The sequence below is a fragment of the Motacilla alba genome, chromosome 1A (assembly GCF_015832195.1).
Source record: "Motacilla alba alba isolate MOTALB_02 chromosome 1A, Motacilla_alba_V1.0_pri, whole genome shotgun sequence".
Classification (NCBI taxonomy): Eukaryota; Metazoa; Chordata; class Aves; order Passeriformes; family Motacillidae; genus Motacilla; species Motacilla alba.
Window position 1 is genome coordinate 56,201,859 of NC_052031.1, and position 17,129 is coordinate 56,218,987.

Sequence of the window (17,129 nt, forward strand, 5' to 3'; positions counted from 1 at the left end):
AGATTAGTTTACTCCTATTGATAATAGTAATGGCATGTCCTTCTGCTTACTGTGTCAGAGCTACACACTGACGTGGAATGAACCACTAACATATATTGTGAAATAAAAATACAATGCAGTTGGGTATTTCCTACCCAAGAAATAGGAGGAAGAATCTAAGGTTCAGAACCAGAACTGTATCAAGTGTCAGATTCATGAAACACATGGCCCAAGCCTGTTCTAAGTATTCTGAGATTCAGTAAATGTCTGTAACCCATGTCCAACTTTGGAAATCCACGAGCTGCAAATGTGCTGAGGCCACAGAAAAACTGGAAAGCACCACTGAATACAACATAGTAAATTTATATTCCTCAGGCACCTGATTTTGGTCACTGCTAGCTTCTTCAGTACCCTTTCCATGGCTTCCTGTCCTTAATTTTACAGATATTTTAACACAACTCCCTTCAGTCCAAAGTGAAGAAATCTGGTTTAGCTACTGCTGCGACTGAACCTGATTCCTGTCTTACATCATCCATTTTATCCTCCCACATTTATTCCCTTTGGAATACATAAGGCTACAGCCTTTTCAACACAAAATAAACAAAACATTATTATCTGTATTCAAGATACACACAAACCACTGAATTATACAGTGGATTAATTATTTTTATCCTATTTACTATATATTCTTTTTCTAATAATTTCTGCTTCTTCAACTCCTAGCACACTTCAAAGCACTAGATACTTTTCTGAATTATAACTGATCTGTGAAAATGGATATTTTAACATTTATGCTAGGATTGTTTTTTCAGTTAAGCTCAGCTTATTTTATATATACCTTCTCAGTTTCACCAGGCCCTCTCTTTACTAACCTGAATAATTTGGTATCATTACCTTCATATTGCTCACTGCTCATTCTCTTTCATGCCTCCCCCACAGAAGGGGGAATGCTCTATTAAACCAGAGCCACATCCACAAATATACCTAGAATCAGAAATAGGGATACACCAACCTGTCCCAAAACAAGAGAGAGAGAACAAACCCACCATCCAAAAATTTTTCAGACAAGTGTATTACTGGTAAGCTTTTCTAACCCATTTATTCATCAGGTTCACCCATAATGGTGTTTTTCTTCTGTACAGCATTACTGCTCTTGTAATGAAAACAATTAGGATGATTGGTCCTGCTGGGTGGAATTAGACTAATTTAGACTTATTTCTTCAGAAAGACCAAACTAACAGAAAAAAAAAAAATTAAACCCAAAAATCTTCCCCCACATACACTCTGGAAAAACTAGTTACCTAAAATGTGTGATCAAGGTTTAAAAGCCTTAAAAACTTGAAATCAGCAAGTATTCAAACATATCTCTGACTTCAATAGGCTGAGATATATGTGATTCATATTGATTTGAAATGACTTGAAGTCAGAACTTGTTGCATCACCGAACAGGAACTGGAGAGGAAGATAAACTGAATAGGAGTAAAAGCAGATAAAAAGAGTCAGAAGTAGGTGAAGGTGTGAAGGATTAATTTGGGCATTAAGTCTGTCCACCTTTGCCATTGTAAATCATTTGTGTGGCACATGAACTTGGGAGCATTTGATTTGCAGTACAGAAACTCACCACAAGCCAGCCCATAACCATTCTCTACTTAAAAGACTAAAGAAAAATGTTTATTTAAAATCTGAGATAATCAGCTACTTTTTCATAAAAGCTTATTACAAATATTTACATAGTTTCCTGTTTTTCCATTTCATGTAATCACGACAGAACAGCCCACATTACCTAAGATCTTCTTTGAAATACCCCAGGTTAATTGAAGCAAAAAACCAATAGCTCACATGGCCAAAAGATGATCTCAAGATTAGCCCAGAATAACAAAACTGACCATTGAAATCTACTCTGAATGAGTAATATCCCTCCAATCAAAGGCAGTTGTGGTGTCACACGTACTGGAACAGGCCTTGGAAAATTATTCTACACATTTGAAGCTTTCCTGGGACTTGGGATTTCACCTCTAAGGTGACAGAGTTACCTTCACTGTCTCTGCCTCTCTGACCCCTAAATCCTTCATATGATTGAGACTCTTCCGTAAAATCAAGAGGAGTAATTAAGGCATCCCTCTTCCTACCCTATAATTAAGACTTTCCACTACAGTGTGGGCAATACAAATCTGAACCTTTCAGGAAGCAGGTCCTGCACATCCCACATATTTTTTTAGTAAACAGTCTCTAGAGCTCTTTTATCCTTCATATTCTTTGCAATGTAAGATTATACCATGTTCTTCTAAACAAGAATTCATCAAAGTGAAAACATTGATGTCCAAAATGTGGCTCTCCTCTTGTCAAAGTCCATGGGATTTATCCAGCACAGAACCCTAAAACATGATTGAGACACTTAAATTTAGGTGACTTGGAGCTGATTAGTACAATAAACAATTTATCTGTTAACTGTAGATAGGCAGTAAATAATTTCAGTTCAACATTTTGCTTTCTGAAAGAAAGTAAACACAAAGTTTATCAGAGGCCAATATATCAGGTGATATACTGCAAGTATAACTATTTATACAATGCAATATTTAGCAGAGAAACAAAATAAAATGACAAGCCATTATCATTGACCTCACCTGTAATTGCTAGTGTACCATGGGTATTTTTATTTTTTAGCATAACCCAAACCAGAACTTAACTCTGATATATACTATTGCATTTGCAATGTACAATACACATCCTATTTTCAATAAATACAAGCATGTAAACCAATGTTTTGACATGGTAAAAGTACTCTGTATATATATTTTATATAAACCCACATCAACTGTAGTTTTTGGGTTTTTTTTTTTTAACAGCAGCTACTTTTCCATACAATAAACTTAAAAGACTTTTATTTGGCTTTAACTCTATTGAGGTTGTAATATAGTCTTCATAGAAAGAAGCTGAGTTTCTGCGAAGATCTCAAAGACAATGGGAAATTTAACTCCAAATTTGGCAAAATATTAATTTAGCCACTTCAATAAAACCCAAAATAAACAGATTCCAAGAGGCACAATTCCAAATGTGATTTAGTTATTTAAGAGCTTCAAACTGAACACATTAGAAGTGCTTTTTTTAAACGAATATTAACTTGTTTTACAATAACTGTGTTGTATTTCAAAAAACAGAGGAGGAAGTTTTATTGGTAAGTGTTTTACACCTGACCTCTCCAGCACATATTAAAACTGTTCCTTGCTAAGGACAAAGCTTGTAAAATGCAATCACACAACCACAACACCATGCATTTGATAAAAGAAATGCAAACCACATGAGCAAAACTGACAGAAGTTTTAGGTTTTTTAAGCCTGAATTACAAATCTTCAAGTAATGCAAAATCATTGATCCCTGAAAAATCATTGATCCCTTTATTTCAGGTTATGAAATAAAGAAGCATCATGCCTGTAGGACAAGTGTGATGATTAAGAGCAGATTTACAGGGCACTCTCTCTTGTAGCATTCCTCCCATTGCATTTAAATGGCTTTTAAAACCATCATGGATATGATAATATTTTCAGCATATAATCATGAATGTGGGACCTGGAATTAGGGGGAGACACCTTTTTAATGCTACTGTGCTGTAAAATTTGAAAGGTAAGCATTCCTTTGGGATATGGATGTGCTGAGGAAGAAAAGCAGGATTGACCAGCAGTGTTACTCTTTTTCCATCCGTTCCTTATTTCCTTTCCTGCTGTTCTCATTTCTCCCCATTTCCATCCCTGCTGAGCTGATTTCTTCCAGCTGCTTCCTTGCAGAGTTCACTTTCTCTAAGAGCAGGAATATGTGTTCTGCAAACTCCCGCACAGCTCCACAGCCACCTCTGCTCTTACAGATGTAACCAGCAGCCTTCTGAGCAGCAGCACAGGCATCAGCAGGCACACCACTCATGCCTGCCTGCTTCAGGCACTCCACATCAGACTCCTCATTTCCTGGGGAGGAAGATGACAGACAAGGCCAAATATCACAGAAGGGAAAGAATCAGTATTTTCCTCAGGGTTTTTCTGGGTATGCATTGATCTGGTTTTTGATTTTGTTTTTTTTTTTGGTCACAATGTTCATCTCAGCAGCTCAACAGCACTTTGCACATGCAAGTCAGGTGTTGGAAAATCTTGGTAATCCATATAAATGATGGTCACACTTCCCAATCTTCAGGCAAGAGAATGCTACTTTTAAGAGCAGTAAAATTATGTGAGCAGCTGAATAAGCATTGGCAGGACTCCTCACTCAGCCTGTAACCGAAATGCAGAATAGCACAGAAGCACATGGCTTTCAGTTCTAATTCTGTCCATTTCTGATTACCATTTTAGAACATAATCTACACAATATCCCTCTGAAACGAACTAGAATGAGTTCAAAATTGTCAGCTCTAAGTGTATGCTTATCAAAATTTTGATATCAAAATGTTTCCTAAAAACAAAAGCTTTCCTATATCCCACTGGAAAAACAGTGAAGACTTCGCTTACCAAATTACACAGATTCATCAATGTCTGCAACATTTAGATTGTACCCTAACAGGCCATAAAATACCTGCTTGTGGTGATCATGTGTTCCAATGTGCACAGCAATCCCATTAAATTCAGTGTATTTACAAAGAGAAAAGTGGTTTGAAGCTCAGCAGCAGTACAATGATTCTATTTGTCTATGCTATTTAAATTGAATAAACCAAAAGAAAAGGAACTGACCTAAGTAAGCCACCTCCTTCCAGCTCAAACCCATGTCCTCCTGCCAGTCCTTCAGAATCTGTAGTTTATTTGTTACGCTGACTTTTGCTACACATCCCAGCTGCATGGCTGACAGTGTTTTTGAACAATCTCTGTCAGAGATGACTCGAACCTGTAGAAATAAAATTAAAGTTCTACACTGAAGAAATATGACATATAAGTTGATTTACTATTACAACAAAAAAGCAAGTTTTGCTTGTAGAAGCTCTCTCTGGAAAAGCACTGAATGACTGATTTCCAAGACTCAGAGCAGAAGTGATTAGCATCCAAAACCACAGAGTCTTGAGGTTCCCTTAGGAAGGTGAAATACCTTTCTGCAGCCCTCCCTGATGTTCAAAAATAATTTACATTTGTCTTTTTAAATGCAACATGTACTAAATAAAATACTAAATATCACAGTATGGTGGCATGATGACTATCTAGTGCAGTATCATATAATTAAGTCACAATGTGGAATCAGAGAATTCCCAAGAAAGATTTCTGAAATATTTGCCAAAATAGAACATAAAGTTTTTTTCCTTGGCCCCTCTAATTTATAATATAACTTTATATATAGCACCATTTCAGAGCATCAAACCAACACTACACAGACTGAAGCAGCACAGCACGTTTATCTCTGGAAGTTCATTCCAAATTAGAAATTTCAGGAATGGTGCACAAGGTAAGCTAAAACCAGAAGATAATTGTAGCAGGAGTTTTAGAAATCTCAGATGCAAATCCTTCAGGTTTTCTGTCAAAGACGTAGACAAGCTTATCTTCCCTAATTGCTTTTAAATACAAATGAATGCTTGACACTGATTTTAAGTACAGAATGAAGAGGAGCAAAAGGTAGGATTCTATCAGCAAAATATACTAGAAATAAAAAAAGTGCAGCACAAAGACCTAGAGGTTTTCAATGAAACATTCCAAGTCAAAGAAGATATGGGAACAGGCTCCCACAGTCAACAAAACAGTGATTACAAGCTTCCTAACCCTCTGGCTTCCCAGAAGTTGAGGGACTGCTGAAAAACATCTACTCCATTTCACAGGAGTGGGCTCTGGGGTGACCTCATTGTGGCCTTCCAGTGCCTGAAGGGAGCCAACAGGAAAGATGGAGAGAGACTCTTTACAAGAGCTTGGAGTGACAGGACAAGGGGGAATGCCTCCAAAGTGTCAGAGGGAGGTTTAGATTGGATATGAGGAAGAAATTGTGCCCTGTGAGGATGGTGAGGCCCTGGCACAGGTTGCCCAGAGAAGCTGTGGCTGCCCCTGGATCCCTGGCAGTATCCAAGGCCAGGCTGGATGGGGCTCTGAGCAGCCTGGGATAGTGGAAGGCATCCCTGCCCATGGCAGGGGGATGGAACGAGATGGTCCCACCCAGGCCATTCTCTGATTCTTTGAAATGGAGAAAGATGCTGTGATTACTGTGATTGAAAACTTTCTCAAAACACTTATTTTCCTCTGAGAGTTCTGAGGATAACATTTGTCCCAACCAATATATTATGCTGCTTGACCACAAGTACTATGAAAAAACTTCAACTTCTATGCTTCAAGAATTTATTTTTTTAAAATCTTTTAAATGTGCAGGTTACATGAGACATGAAGGCTCACTCTTCAGAACAGCACTTACCTGGATTCCTCTTTTCTTTAACAGATCAATGCCAACAATATCTCTGTAATCGTAGGAGACCATTTCCTTGTGATCTTCTGTCACATAAATGCGACCATTGGTCAGGCATCCATCAATACTGCAAACCAAGAGCTTCACCTCTTTTAGTGGCTCTTTGCCAAAATATCCAAAGCTAGACAAAGAAATTATCTTTTTAGCATGGAAGTTTTTGCACACTTCAAAACCCCAAGTATTTCCCATACAACTGTAACCTTCAGACAGAAGACTCAGCTTTGAAATTCTTCTTTTCTAATGTTTTTTCTCATCATCACCACTCTCCAACTATATTGTCCCTCTTCAAAGAAATGAACAGAACCATCCAAAAGACAGTTCATTTATGTCATCCAATTAAAAATTAGGATGAAAGAGGGACAGAAAATATACTTCATTCCCACCCATTATTTCCGTAGAGCAGCTGCAAAGAAAAGGCAGCTGGTGAGGTGGAATCAGCTCATGCCCTCTACACAAACATTCCCATTCCTGGGCATCAGTTATAGTGATCTGGAGCATGGAAATCTGGGGCACCTCAGCTGGGAAAGCCAGAGATGATGCTGACACATTGCTGAGGCATAGTAGGGCTTACACTCTTCACCAAGCTGAATTTTAAGGAAAAAAATCAAACTACCAAAACCCCACCATGGAACAAAGGTAATTCAGTTGATTTCAACAGAGAGAGGAAAAGATCCTGGGCAGAAATAAAGCTGCCCAATTATCTTTGATCTCCATTGCTTACATTCCATTCATTATGAATTCACATGACCACACTTTGAACAAGCAGCATCAAAGAAGTAAGGGAATAAAAAGTGCTTTTACCTCAACACTCTCTGCTCTGCAATAGGCCAGTCAATGTCTATATCAATATCCACACTGTGCTCTGCACGCATTTCATAGTAGGCCATTTTACCACCCTAAAGGAAATGAAATCCACTCAAATTTTATGCTTGGGTCAACACAAACACAAACCTCTACAATTTAGCACTGTGCAATGAAAGCCAAGTGCCTGGTTACACACTGGCCACCATGGCTTATATAAAAGTGAACCATCAATTATGTTTTTGCCAGTGACAGAGAACCATTTGAAGGAACAGTTAATAACTATTGAAGAAATAGTCAATAACTACTTCCATTTTACAACTAGAGAAAGTGTGCAAGATGTTATGCATTACAGCAATTACATCACACTAATTTCACAAGCTCTTTTAATAGTAATACCTTCAGCATTTGCTTAGGAAAAATATTTTATTATTTGCTTACTGTTACTTAATTTCCAAGGGAAATATATTCAACACATCCCAGTACTGTTCTGCACCACTACATTGGGATGTAAACATCAGGAAAGGGAAAAAGACTGTTAAAGTTACAGTACAACAACTGGCATAAGATGAAACTGGCTGAACACAGAAATGTACAGATTATGACAAGGCTCTGACACTGACTGAAACTCAATTTCACACCTTTAGTGCCATTAAAATGAATTCTAAGATACACTGGTGAACTCCTGCAAAACTCAACTCAGTATTGTATTGGTTTAGGTTTAAAGCTATATAAGACATTCATTTGCATAAATTTATTTGCTATGGAGGATGCTGTCACTGGAACTGCCCTAGCTATAACTAGCCCTGCTAAGTTGCAAATAATTAGCAAACTGTTCTGAGGTCAGAGTGCTGTTATTTCACATTGACTTAATCAGAAATCAAAACAGAGTATTGAATTCAGAACCCTCTACAGCAAGAGTAGATGTATTATTCTGAAGAGCATGAAAAACCAGAAGTACTAACCTGCAAGTAGCCTTTCTCAATCAGATGCCTCTTGGCAAAATAAAATGAGCCATTTTCATAGAGCTCCCCAGGCCAGTCTTGCCTCCGGTACCGCTTTGCTGGATTCAGGTTTTGGGGTTCTGTCATCTTGTTTTCTGTTAACAGAGGAAAAAAAATTACAACAAAAGCTTCAAATAATTCCTGTTCAGAGTCACTTAACAACCTAAATAACTTTCTGTTGAAAAATTAAGGGTATAATTCAGTCACCAACTTCTCTCATTATTGCCTCTTTCTGCTTAAATTTATAAAGAATCACAGACTGGTTTGGGTTGGAAGGGACATTAAAGATGATCCAGTTCCTACCCCTTGCCATGGGCAGGGACACCTTTCACTATCCCAGGTTGCTCAGAGGCCATTCCAGGCCATCCAACCCGGCCTGGAACACTTCTAGGGACACAGAATCCACAACTTCTCTGGGGAATCACTGAATTGCTTCTCTTTCTTGGAAGTGTGGATAAACTGGAGGACTACTATGTATGCCTAGCAGTGAAAAAGAAAACTTTTCATTATCCCTTTAGAAAAAAACCCAAACCAACCAAACAAAAACAACAACAAAAACCCAAGAGGTTATTTGCTTCAAAACTCGTTCCCACGAGGAGTAGAAGGGACATTCTACCACACTGTCCTTGCCAATATGAAAGAAATACTATTCCTGTACTCCAACTCCTACTGCACATGGGAATGCCTGAATGCATTCTGATACCTGAAAGGACCAGCCTGAAATCTGGAAGGTGAAAAAAGAGCATATGTGAATAATTTTTGCTGGTGAAAACATCTTGAGACTTCCCCAAAATATATCCTATTGGATATGCATTACCTAAGGATATGCATTAACTCTTCATAAGTGTCCACAAATAAACAAACAGCTGTCTGCACAAACACCACCCCAAAAGAACCCATATTATTACCAGTGACAGCTGTACATGCAGCAGAAACCAAATCAAGGACCAGAGACTTTTGTCCTTAAGCTCCTTCAATCCAGATGTACAAAGCAGCTAAAATTCACCAGGTCTCACAATCCAGTAACCACGAGAAAGTTAGAGGGCATTCTCAAACACCCAAAACATCCTGAGGCTTTAGTAGATACACACACATCCCTTGTGTTTCATAACCAGCTAAAGCTTTGTGCTCACTGAAGTAAATATTTCCAGTCAGAGAAAGATACCTTTCCCTTTCAAGGTCTATCAATATTAAACCTTAATGAAGAAGGAGCAACAGATCTACACTAAAAAAACCCCATTAAATTCTTTTAGTACTCTAAAGCTGTATGGAAAAATAAAAAGAAGAAAAACCATTGTATAACGCTGCTGTGAATCACGGTCACCTGAAACATCACACATCTGAAAGGCCATTTGCATTTATCCTTAAGCTGCTCATGTTGGCACAATGTGTTTCCAGCTCTCCTCAGTCCTTGCAGCTGAATAATTCCTTATCTCTCATCACATTAAAAACATTTGGGTGTCATTTTGTGCAGAAGAATTACTTCTTTTTTTAGGCAGGCCTCGAGGCTTTCTCATTTAACAATATGCCTATGGGACACAACCATTTCAGGAAGCCACATGGCAGATCCACATGAGATTCACTCTTTCCCATTTGTCCCTTCCAGCATCTCAAGATGTGCATGTGGCTTGCTAAACTGCAATCCACAGAATCCTGAAATTGCCACCCATGCTTTTGATACTAATCTTACAGTGCACAAACAAAAAGTATCACTTATTTCTCCTCTTATGGGGAACAATAACAATGTTCAAGTGTTTATTCTAAACAAAGGCTTAACTTTTATTTCAACTTATCTCTCAGATCAGGCCTCATTTATTATACATGCTCTTTAACAGCATGATGCTTTCTAACTCACAAAAAAATTCATCTGAAGCAATTTATATCTTAACAAAATAACTGTAATGCCTGAGTAACTTTAATTAAAAAAACTAGAAAAAGCACCAAAACTCAGTGTGAGAGTACCTGAAATAACCATATTTAAAAAATAAAAAAATTTCTGCTTTTACCAGTGAAACATAAAAAGCACCAACATACAAAATGTGTGCAATAGCTCTTTGTACCAGGACAAAAAGTGCTTTATAGCTAAACCAAGGTGCAATCTTTATTTGTAAAATGTCAGTTTTTGGTCATCTTGGCCACTGTAGCTAAGGGGCATATTTTCTCTGGGAAAAACCAGTCACATTTTTCTGGATGAGCTAACCAACATGAGCTCAGCACTCATGACTCAAAGGCATTTTGCAACGTGACATAAGTCAGCAGCCAAATTATCAGGATGAAACAAAAACGAAGTGTCTAGGCCAAGAGATTGTTGTCCCATCCTCACCAAGATTTTATCTCACATTTTTGTAATTTGTCAGCTACTGCATAGCAAGAACAAACAGTTTTCTAGTTAGGACCTCAGTGTCGTGTCTGAATACCCATGAATACCCACTAGGAAGAAGTAATATGTAAGGGTTTTTTTGAACTCTGTCTTCAGCTTAGACAAGCTAATATAATTTTATTATAATTTTAATTTCTACAGAACAGTTACAGAAAGGCTGAGCAATGCTCAGTAATGTATCAAGATACCAGTGCCTGGAAGGAATTTCTAAGCCATCTCAAATCTTTCAGAGAGAACTCAGTCCATGCCTCAGACATCACTTCCTAAAATAGGATAGCTATGAAAAGCAAGAATTTGAAAAAAAAAAAAAAAAAGTTAAGTATAACTGTAACCAGAAACATCTAAATATTACCTCCTTTCTTTACCTCACTCCATCTGAATTGATGCCTCCTCACAACAGAGAAGACAGAATCAAAGCCCTCCTTCTGGATCAGATCTACCACTTTTATAAGGTCACTGGGATGTAAACAGGGAGATGTTGCTTGAATATTTCCTACAATATCAACCTCTAAAGAAAAACAAAGAGACATTTATGAAACGATTCATGTATTTAGTAACACAACTGCAAAGTGTGGTATGAGTAAGTAACACACACCAAAAGAAAAACAAACAAAAAAAAACCAACAAAAAAAAAAGGAGAATCTGAATATTTCTGAGTTTTGTTTACTCGATGCTTTACTTATTTTTCCAAATAATAAATGCATCATACCTCTGGGGCTACAATATAAAAGCTCAGCATATTTCATCCCTGATTTACCATGATGATGATTGAGAAACTCTGTGATGGCCTCTAGGGAAGTGGAGGAGTCTTGGGAGACTTCAGGGCTTCTGCGATGGACCTGAGCACCAAACTGCTTTGCAACCTTCTCGATCTCATCGTGGTCTGTGGAAACCCATACACTGTTGGCAGACAGTGACAGAAATTAATATAAAGAATAAATCCCACCATTATTGACTTGCCTGTTGTAATTAAACCTGAAAAAAGACCCAGCTTGTTTATGTCTGTATTACACCTTGCAATAAAAGGAACTAGTTCTTGTATTTGTATTAATAAAACTATCCCAGTCAGTCAAACAAGCAGTTTTTAAAAATGGGGATAAAAAATACCAGAGTGTAAAATCTGAATCTTGAGTTGCATTTCATGCAGGAAACTTAAGCAACATAAAATTTAGAAGTGATACCAGAAAAATTCAGTGTCAGCACAAAGAATTTGTTAGGCATGTTAACTAATCTATTAATTGTGAATGTGTTAGATGTGGCATTCAGAATCATGTAAGAGTTTAGTTTACAACAAGTAAAACTGCCACAAAGTTGAAAGATTAGTTTATGCTGCAAGTGTGTTAAAATGTGTTGATTGGGCTCCATACACTCCCAGAGAAGGAGCTGTTCAAGTTCCATATGTTTTGGCAGAAAACTTCCAGTACTGGTAAAGCAAGATTGCAATTGCTCAGGGAAAACAAACATTTACAAAAGGAAGGGCTAATTCTGAGTATCATGTGATGACAAACACTGAGCAAGTGTGAAGCCACTGCTGTCATTGTGGTGACAAAAAGGCGTGAGAGTTGTAAAAACAAAAGCTATGAAAAGTCACCCTTCCTTTCCCAGCAATGCTGGCATTCTCAATGCACTGTCCACAGCAAAAGGTGCTGCAGTTACATTTCCTCCCCTGAAGACATTGTGGGATCATCAGAAGAAAAATATATGTGACAACAACAGCAATGTCAAGTCACACCCATGAGAACAAACACACAAGAGGTGTTTTCTAGAAACTGCTTTGGGATGGTGAACTTAAGTACACATTCCCCATTCAACCACCAGAGTTTTGCTGTGTAACAGGTACCTTGCACAGCTGTTCCAAAGGTGACCAGGCAAACCTGGTGCATGACCACCTACTGCACCTGCCATGCCTCAAAGTCAGGCTGCACAACCCTGACTGGCTTCCTGTTGGGAAAACTCAGATGCCAAACAGAAGCCACAGCAGGTCATTCAGCAGTACAGATTCACAATCATTAAGAAATTATCAGTAACCAGAAATGTTCTTGTCTGTTTATTTATTAAAAATAAAACAGAGTGCTGTATGCTCTGCTTTTCAGATACAGAAAGGAAGGTTTTCCAGGCCAGATAATGACAGAGCAGCTATGATATAGACAGTGCTCCAGATCTAGCTGGGCTACATTTCTCCTTGACTTGCTCTGAGCATTATGCAGCAGGTTTGCACTGGGAACCTGCCCCTAAGTGTGCTACACACCGAGCACATCCTAACCATGGCTTTAATTACCAGCAAATGTGTAGAAAATCCTCAGTCTTGCTCCTGCAGAAAAATCTGTAATGCCTCTATTCTCAACACCAACAACATATGTGTTTCTATCTAGCTCTAATTATTGCTTCTGAAGTTTCAGGCACTTGGCCACAAACTGAGCTTCTCTTCTGTGTCACATGGGCACAAAAGATTATCTCCTTCCACTTGACATTTGAGTGAGACTGCTTCTGATGTGCTGGGTCCATCTGTGGGCTCCCTGATACCAAAAAGGAAAACAGAAGCAAGCTCAGCAGGAGCCAGCACGATGACTGGGCCTGGGAGCACACATATACCAGGAGACACTGAAAGAGACATCTCAGCAAGGAGGTGACTTCACTGCTGGGCAAGTAGAGAAAAAAATAAGGAAGATTCTTCTGGGTGAGCGCAGTGAAAGGAACAGAAGGCCTGTGGGGTCTCCATCGTTGGAGATGCCACGCTCAGTGCACGCTGTCCTGAGTAGCCAGATGACCACGAACCAAAGTCATCCTGTGCTTCAGCAGTTCACAGGAGATCACCTCTACCCTGGCAGTCCCATTTAATGCAGATGTCTTAATAAAGTAAACTCATCAATATTTACAACATCACCAGCTAGTGACCACCCAACCACGCATCCGAAAAACTTTAATTTCAATTTACTGTGTAAGACTTTAATTTCTTCATTCCTCTGCTGCTCACCCTCAGCAGGAAGGGACAACTGAGTTCTTGACAGGGTGCTTGCCCTGCCTGACCCTTAACCTGGTGCCACAGTAACTGCATCCCCTTAAGTGAGGATCAATCCTGCCTCACTGGCAGAGTAACAGCATGGGTCAGGCTGGAAGGGACCACAGCGGGTCAGCTGGTCCCACCTCCCTGCTCTAGCAGGTTGCACAGGATTCCATCCAGGCAGCTTTTGAGTATCTCCACCGAGGGAGACTCCACACCGTCCCAGGGCATCCTGTTCCAGTAAAGAAGCTCTTCCTCCTGTCCAGGTGGAACTTCGTGGGCATTAGTTCCTGACGCTTCTCCTGTCCCATTGCTGGGCCCCACGGAGCAGAGCCTGGTCCCTGCTCTGAGCCTTTCCTGCAGACACTGACAGTCATCCCTAAGACGCTCTTGAAGAAGCGGCGGCTTCCCTCAACCCCTCCCTGGGCCAGGGTCCCTCAGCACGTCCATCCCGAACCAGAACTCCCCAACCCGTCCATCCCTAACCAGAAGCTGCCGGGGGAAGGGGAGGCACGGGGAGGACGGCGCATGCGCACCTGTGGAAGACGCCGGCATCGATGGCGGCGCGCAGCACCCAGCCGATGAGCGGCACCCCCGCCAACAGTTTGATGTTCTTCAGTGGGATCCCTTTGCTGCCGCCCCGCGCCAGTACCAGCGCGGCCAGGTGGGGCTGCGGCCGCCCCTCGCCCGCATCCATGGCCGTGACTCTGTCCCTGTCCCGCTCCGCTCCTCTCCCGCCGCGCCCTGCCACGCACGCGGACCGCCCCCTGGGGCATGCCGGGAAATGTAGTCCTGCGCTGCCGTGCATGCGTGCGGGGAGAGGGCGGGGTTACGCCGGGGGGACAGCGAAGGGACGCGCTGTGTGGGGGCCTCGAGGGGGAATTCGGGAATCGTCCAGCCTTTAGGAAGGAGAGGGTGCTATTTTGGCACAAGATGCCCCGCAAAGCCCGGTCTTCGTGCCTACTTTCACGGCAGGATGGATGGGTGGATGGATGGATGGATGGATGGATGGATGGATGGACGGACGGACGGACGGACCTCTGCGGTGTGTATCTCTTTAGTCTAGAGAAGACTGCGAGGGAATCTCATTAATGCATGTAAATATCTCAAAGGCTGCCAAGAGAATGGTGCCAGACTCTTCCAGTTACAGGACAGGGAGCACTGGCCATAAACTAAACACAAGAAGCTCAGCAGGAGGAAGAACTTCTGTGCACTGAGGGTGGCAGGGCCCTGGAACAGCTGCCTAGGGGGGGCCTGGAGCCTCCCTCTCCGGGGACATTCCATCCCACCGGGGCACGCTCCTGTGTCACCTGCTTCCAGGTGGCCGTGCCTGGGCAGGGGATTGAACAGGGTGATCTCCAGAGGTCACTGCAGTCATAATTATATGGTAATCCTGTGGTTCTGCAGCTCTTTGCGGAGGTTCGCAGGACGCGGCTGCCATCCTGCGGGCACACAGGTCATGGCTGTAAGGGAAGTCCGCGGAGCCCCGGCCGCCGGGAGGTGAGCCCGAGCACCGTGCCAAACAGTTCGGGGCTTTTTTCCGTCCCCAAATCCCGAGAGTTTCTCCAGCCTCATTCCCTTCCCTGTTGAGCAGCCCCGGCAGAGGGCAGAGCAGCCACACGGAGCCTCGTGGTGGGAAGGGGAGCTGGAAAGTGCTCGTTGCTTCTCTTTCCCACTTCCTAAAAGTGTATTAAAGCATAAAAACACACGGTGTTGCTAGTCCAACTGTCTTATAGAAACCGAACGGGCAAAATAAAGTAATCTACTAGTGACATAAGGCTGCAGGGGAATTTAGGGTTTAATACAGTTTAGAATGTGGAAAGTAGAGGCTGTTGAAGAAGTCACAAAGTCACTCCTGGAGACTCAGGACTCAGTCCCATGTCAGTCCATGGTGAAAACATACTACAAGTGGGTGACTGATGTCCTCTGGGTATTCAAGACGTGTTGTGAAGTAAAAGGACCTTATCTATCACTGCCAAACTAGACATTCCCATTACATTCCTCAGTAGGCAGGCATTTAAGAATAATATTCATACTGGGGGTTGTATGTTCTTTCTGAAGTGTTCCAAGAGACCCAGCAGAAATAGAGAGCATGCTCTTCTACTTTGCAGATCAAGGCAGCACCTTTCAGGCTTCTTTATTTTTTTATAAGATGAAATAAGTAGCTGTAAGGTTCTAAGGAGTGTGATTCCTGTAGGTCACTTTCCATGTATTTTTTTTTTTTTAAACTATAGGATTTTAAACCTCTGCCACATTCAAACTTGCACACATTTAGCTCTATGCTTCTGTCAAAGTTTTCTGTGCCCACAAAAGACTAAGCTGGCAAAAACCTCCAAGATTATTGAGTCCAAACTTTTAATGAACACCACCACATCAATGAGACCATGGCACTAAGTACCATATCCAGTGGTTTCTTGACCCCACCGCATGTCTGGAGAGCCCATTCTTGACCACAGTCAGGAAATTAAAACCACCTGTAATTTGGTTCACCTCATTGTGAAAAATGTTATGATTTATCAACAATAATACTTCAGCTACATAATACAGTTCAGTTCTCTTCCCATAGTCTAGCAATATCCCAAGCAGGGAGCTGAGTCTGGGTTCAATTTTCATTTACAGAGAAATGAAGTGACATTAGGGCATCTGGCATATATCATAGATGCCATACTAGATGGGGTTCAGCTAGTAAGAATATTTTTACAGGTCTGTGAATAATTAAAACGGATTAATTTTTTTTTCTCTTCATATCAAAAACAAATCTTTCACTCACAGGGCTGAAACAGTCCTCAAACAAACATCTTAAATACTTCTGTCTTTTTTCATAGACATGTATGTAACCCAGTCCTAAAGACTATCAGTGATGTTAACTGGATAACTTGTCCGGGCAATATGGAGATTTGTATGATAGCAAAGATTTTCCTAATCTTTACTAAATCTTCTTTTCTGTAATATGAGTCCATTCATTCCTGTCTTATCCAAAACACATCTGGAGATTAGATTCAGCAGGCATGTGCCTTTTTGAAAACAGGCCCCATCTCAGCTTGGACTTTTCCTTTTCAGGATCAGACCTGTGGGTTCACTCTTCTGGTTCAGATCTTCCAGACTTCCCATCATCACTGTTATTCTCCTCTGGGCTGCTTATAATGTAGTGCTCAGAATTAAACAGGATATTGCAAGGGAGTGAAGCAGAAGGATTACAGCTTCACATTCCTCATTTATACACCTCTGTCATTTACTTTTTCTTGCGCAACATTGACATAATTCAGCCACTGGCTTGCTTTGAGCTATGGTTTGTTTCTATTAGAGCTGGGGCGCAGCCAGAGTCTTCCAACCCTCTGCCTTTGCCTCTGGCTGTGTGTGCCCCAAGGAAGTTTCCTGCAGTCATTCCTAAAGCAACCAGCCCTGTCCCCACATTTAAATCATTATGTGAAAACCACAGTCCTATAGTTTATTTATGTGAAAGCTATTGAGAATTTCACTGAGCTTATGATAGAGGGCATCTACTCCATCTCCTCCTAGCCACAGGTCTGGGTTTGTAGGTTGAAGTTATAATTGT

At 40.9% G+C, this 17,129-nt stretch overlaps 1 protein-coding gene across 2 annotated transcripts; it reads right to left on the minus strand.

Annotated features, from left to right (window-relative positions):
* Positions 1-1,614: 1,614 nt before the first annotated feature.
* Positions 1,615-14,334, minus strand: CMAS (cytidine monophosphate N-acetylneuraminic acid synthetase). 2 transcript variants are annotated; one of them, XM_038155129.1, is made up of 8 exons: positions 14,110-14,334; positions 11,330-11,472; positions 10,925-11,080; positions 8,154-8,287; positions 7,189-7,283; positions 6,337-6,508; positions 4,689-4,839; positions 1,615-3,935 (listed from the first exon to the last, which is right to left on the minus strand). In XM_038155129.1, the coding sequence occupies exons 1-8, from the start codon at positions 14,268-14,270 to the stop codon at positions 3,661-3,663; spliced, it is 1,287 nt and encodes a 428-aa protein (XP_038011057.1). In that variant the 5' UTR covers positions 14,271-14,334; the 3' UTR covers positions 1,615-3,660. The 2 variants fall into 2 exon arrangements, with proteins under 2 accessions (XP_038011057.1, XP_038011058.1); XM_038155130.1 differs by lacking the exon at positions 10,925-11,080.
* Positions 14,335-17,129: the final 2,795 nt, after the last annotated feature.

Coding starts and splice junctions, on each gene's coding strand:
- CMAS (XM_038155129.1), bottom strand. CDS start 14,270: ATGGATGCGGGCGAGGGGCGGCCGCAGCCCCACCTGGCCGCGCTGGTA. Junction 11,473..14,109: donor GATGCCGGCGTCTTCCACAG/GTGCGCATGCGC, acceptor GTCTGCCAACAG/TGTATGGGTTTCCACAGACC. Junction 6,509..7,188: donor GCAGAGCAGAGAGTGTTGAG/GTAAAAGCACTT, acceptor TTCTTTGTCTAG/CTTTGGATATTTTGGCAAAG.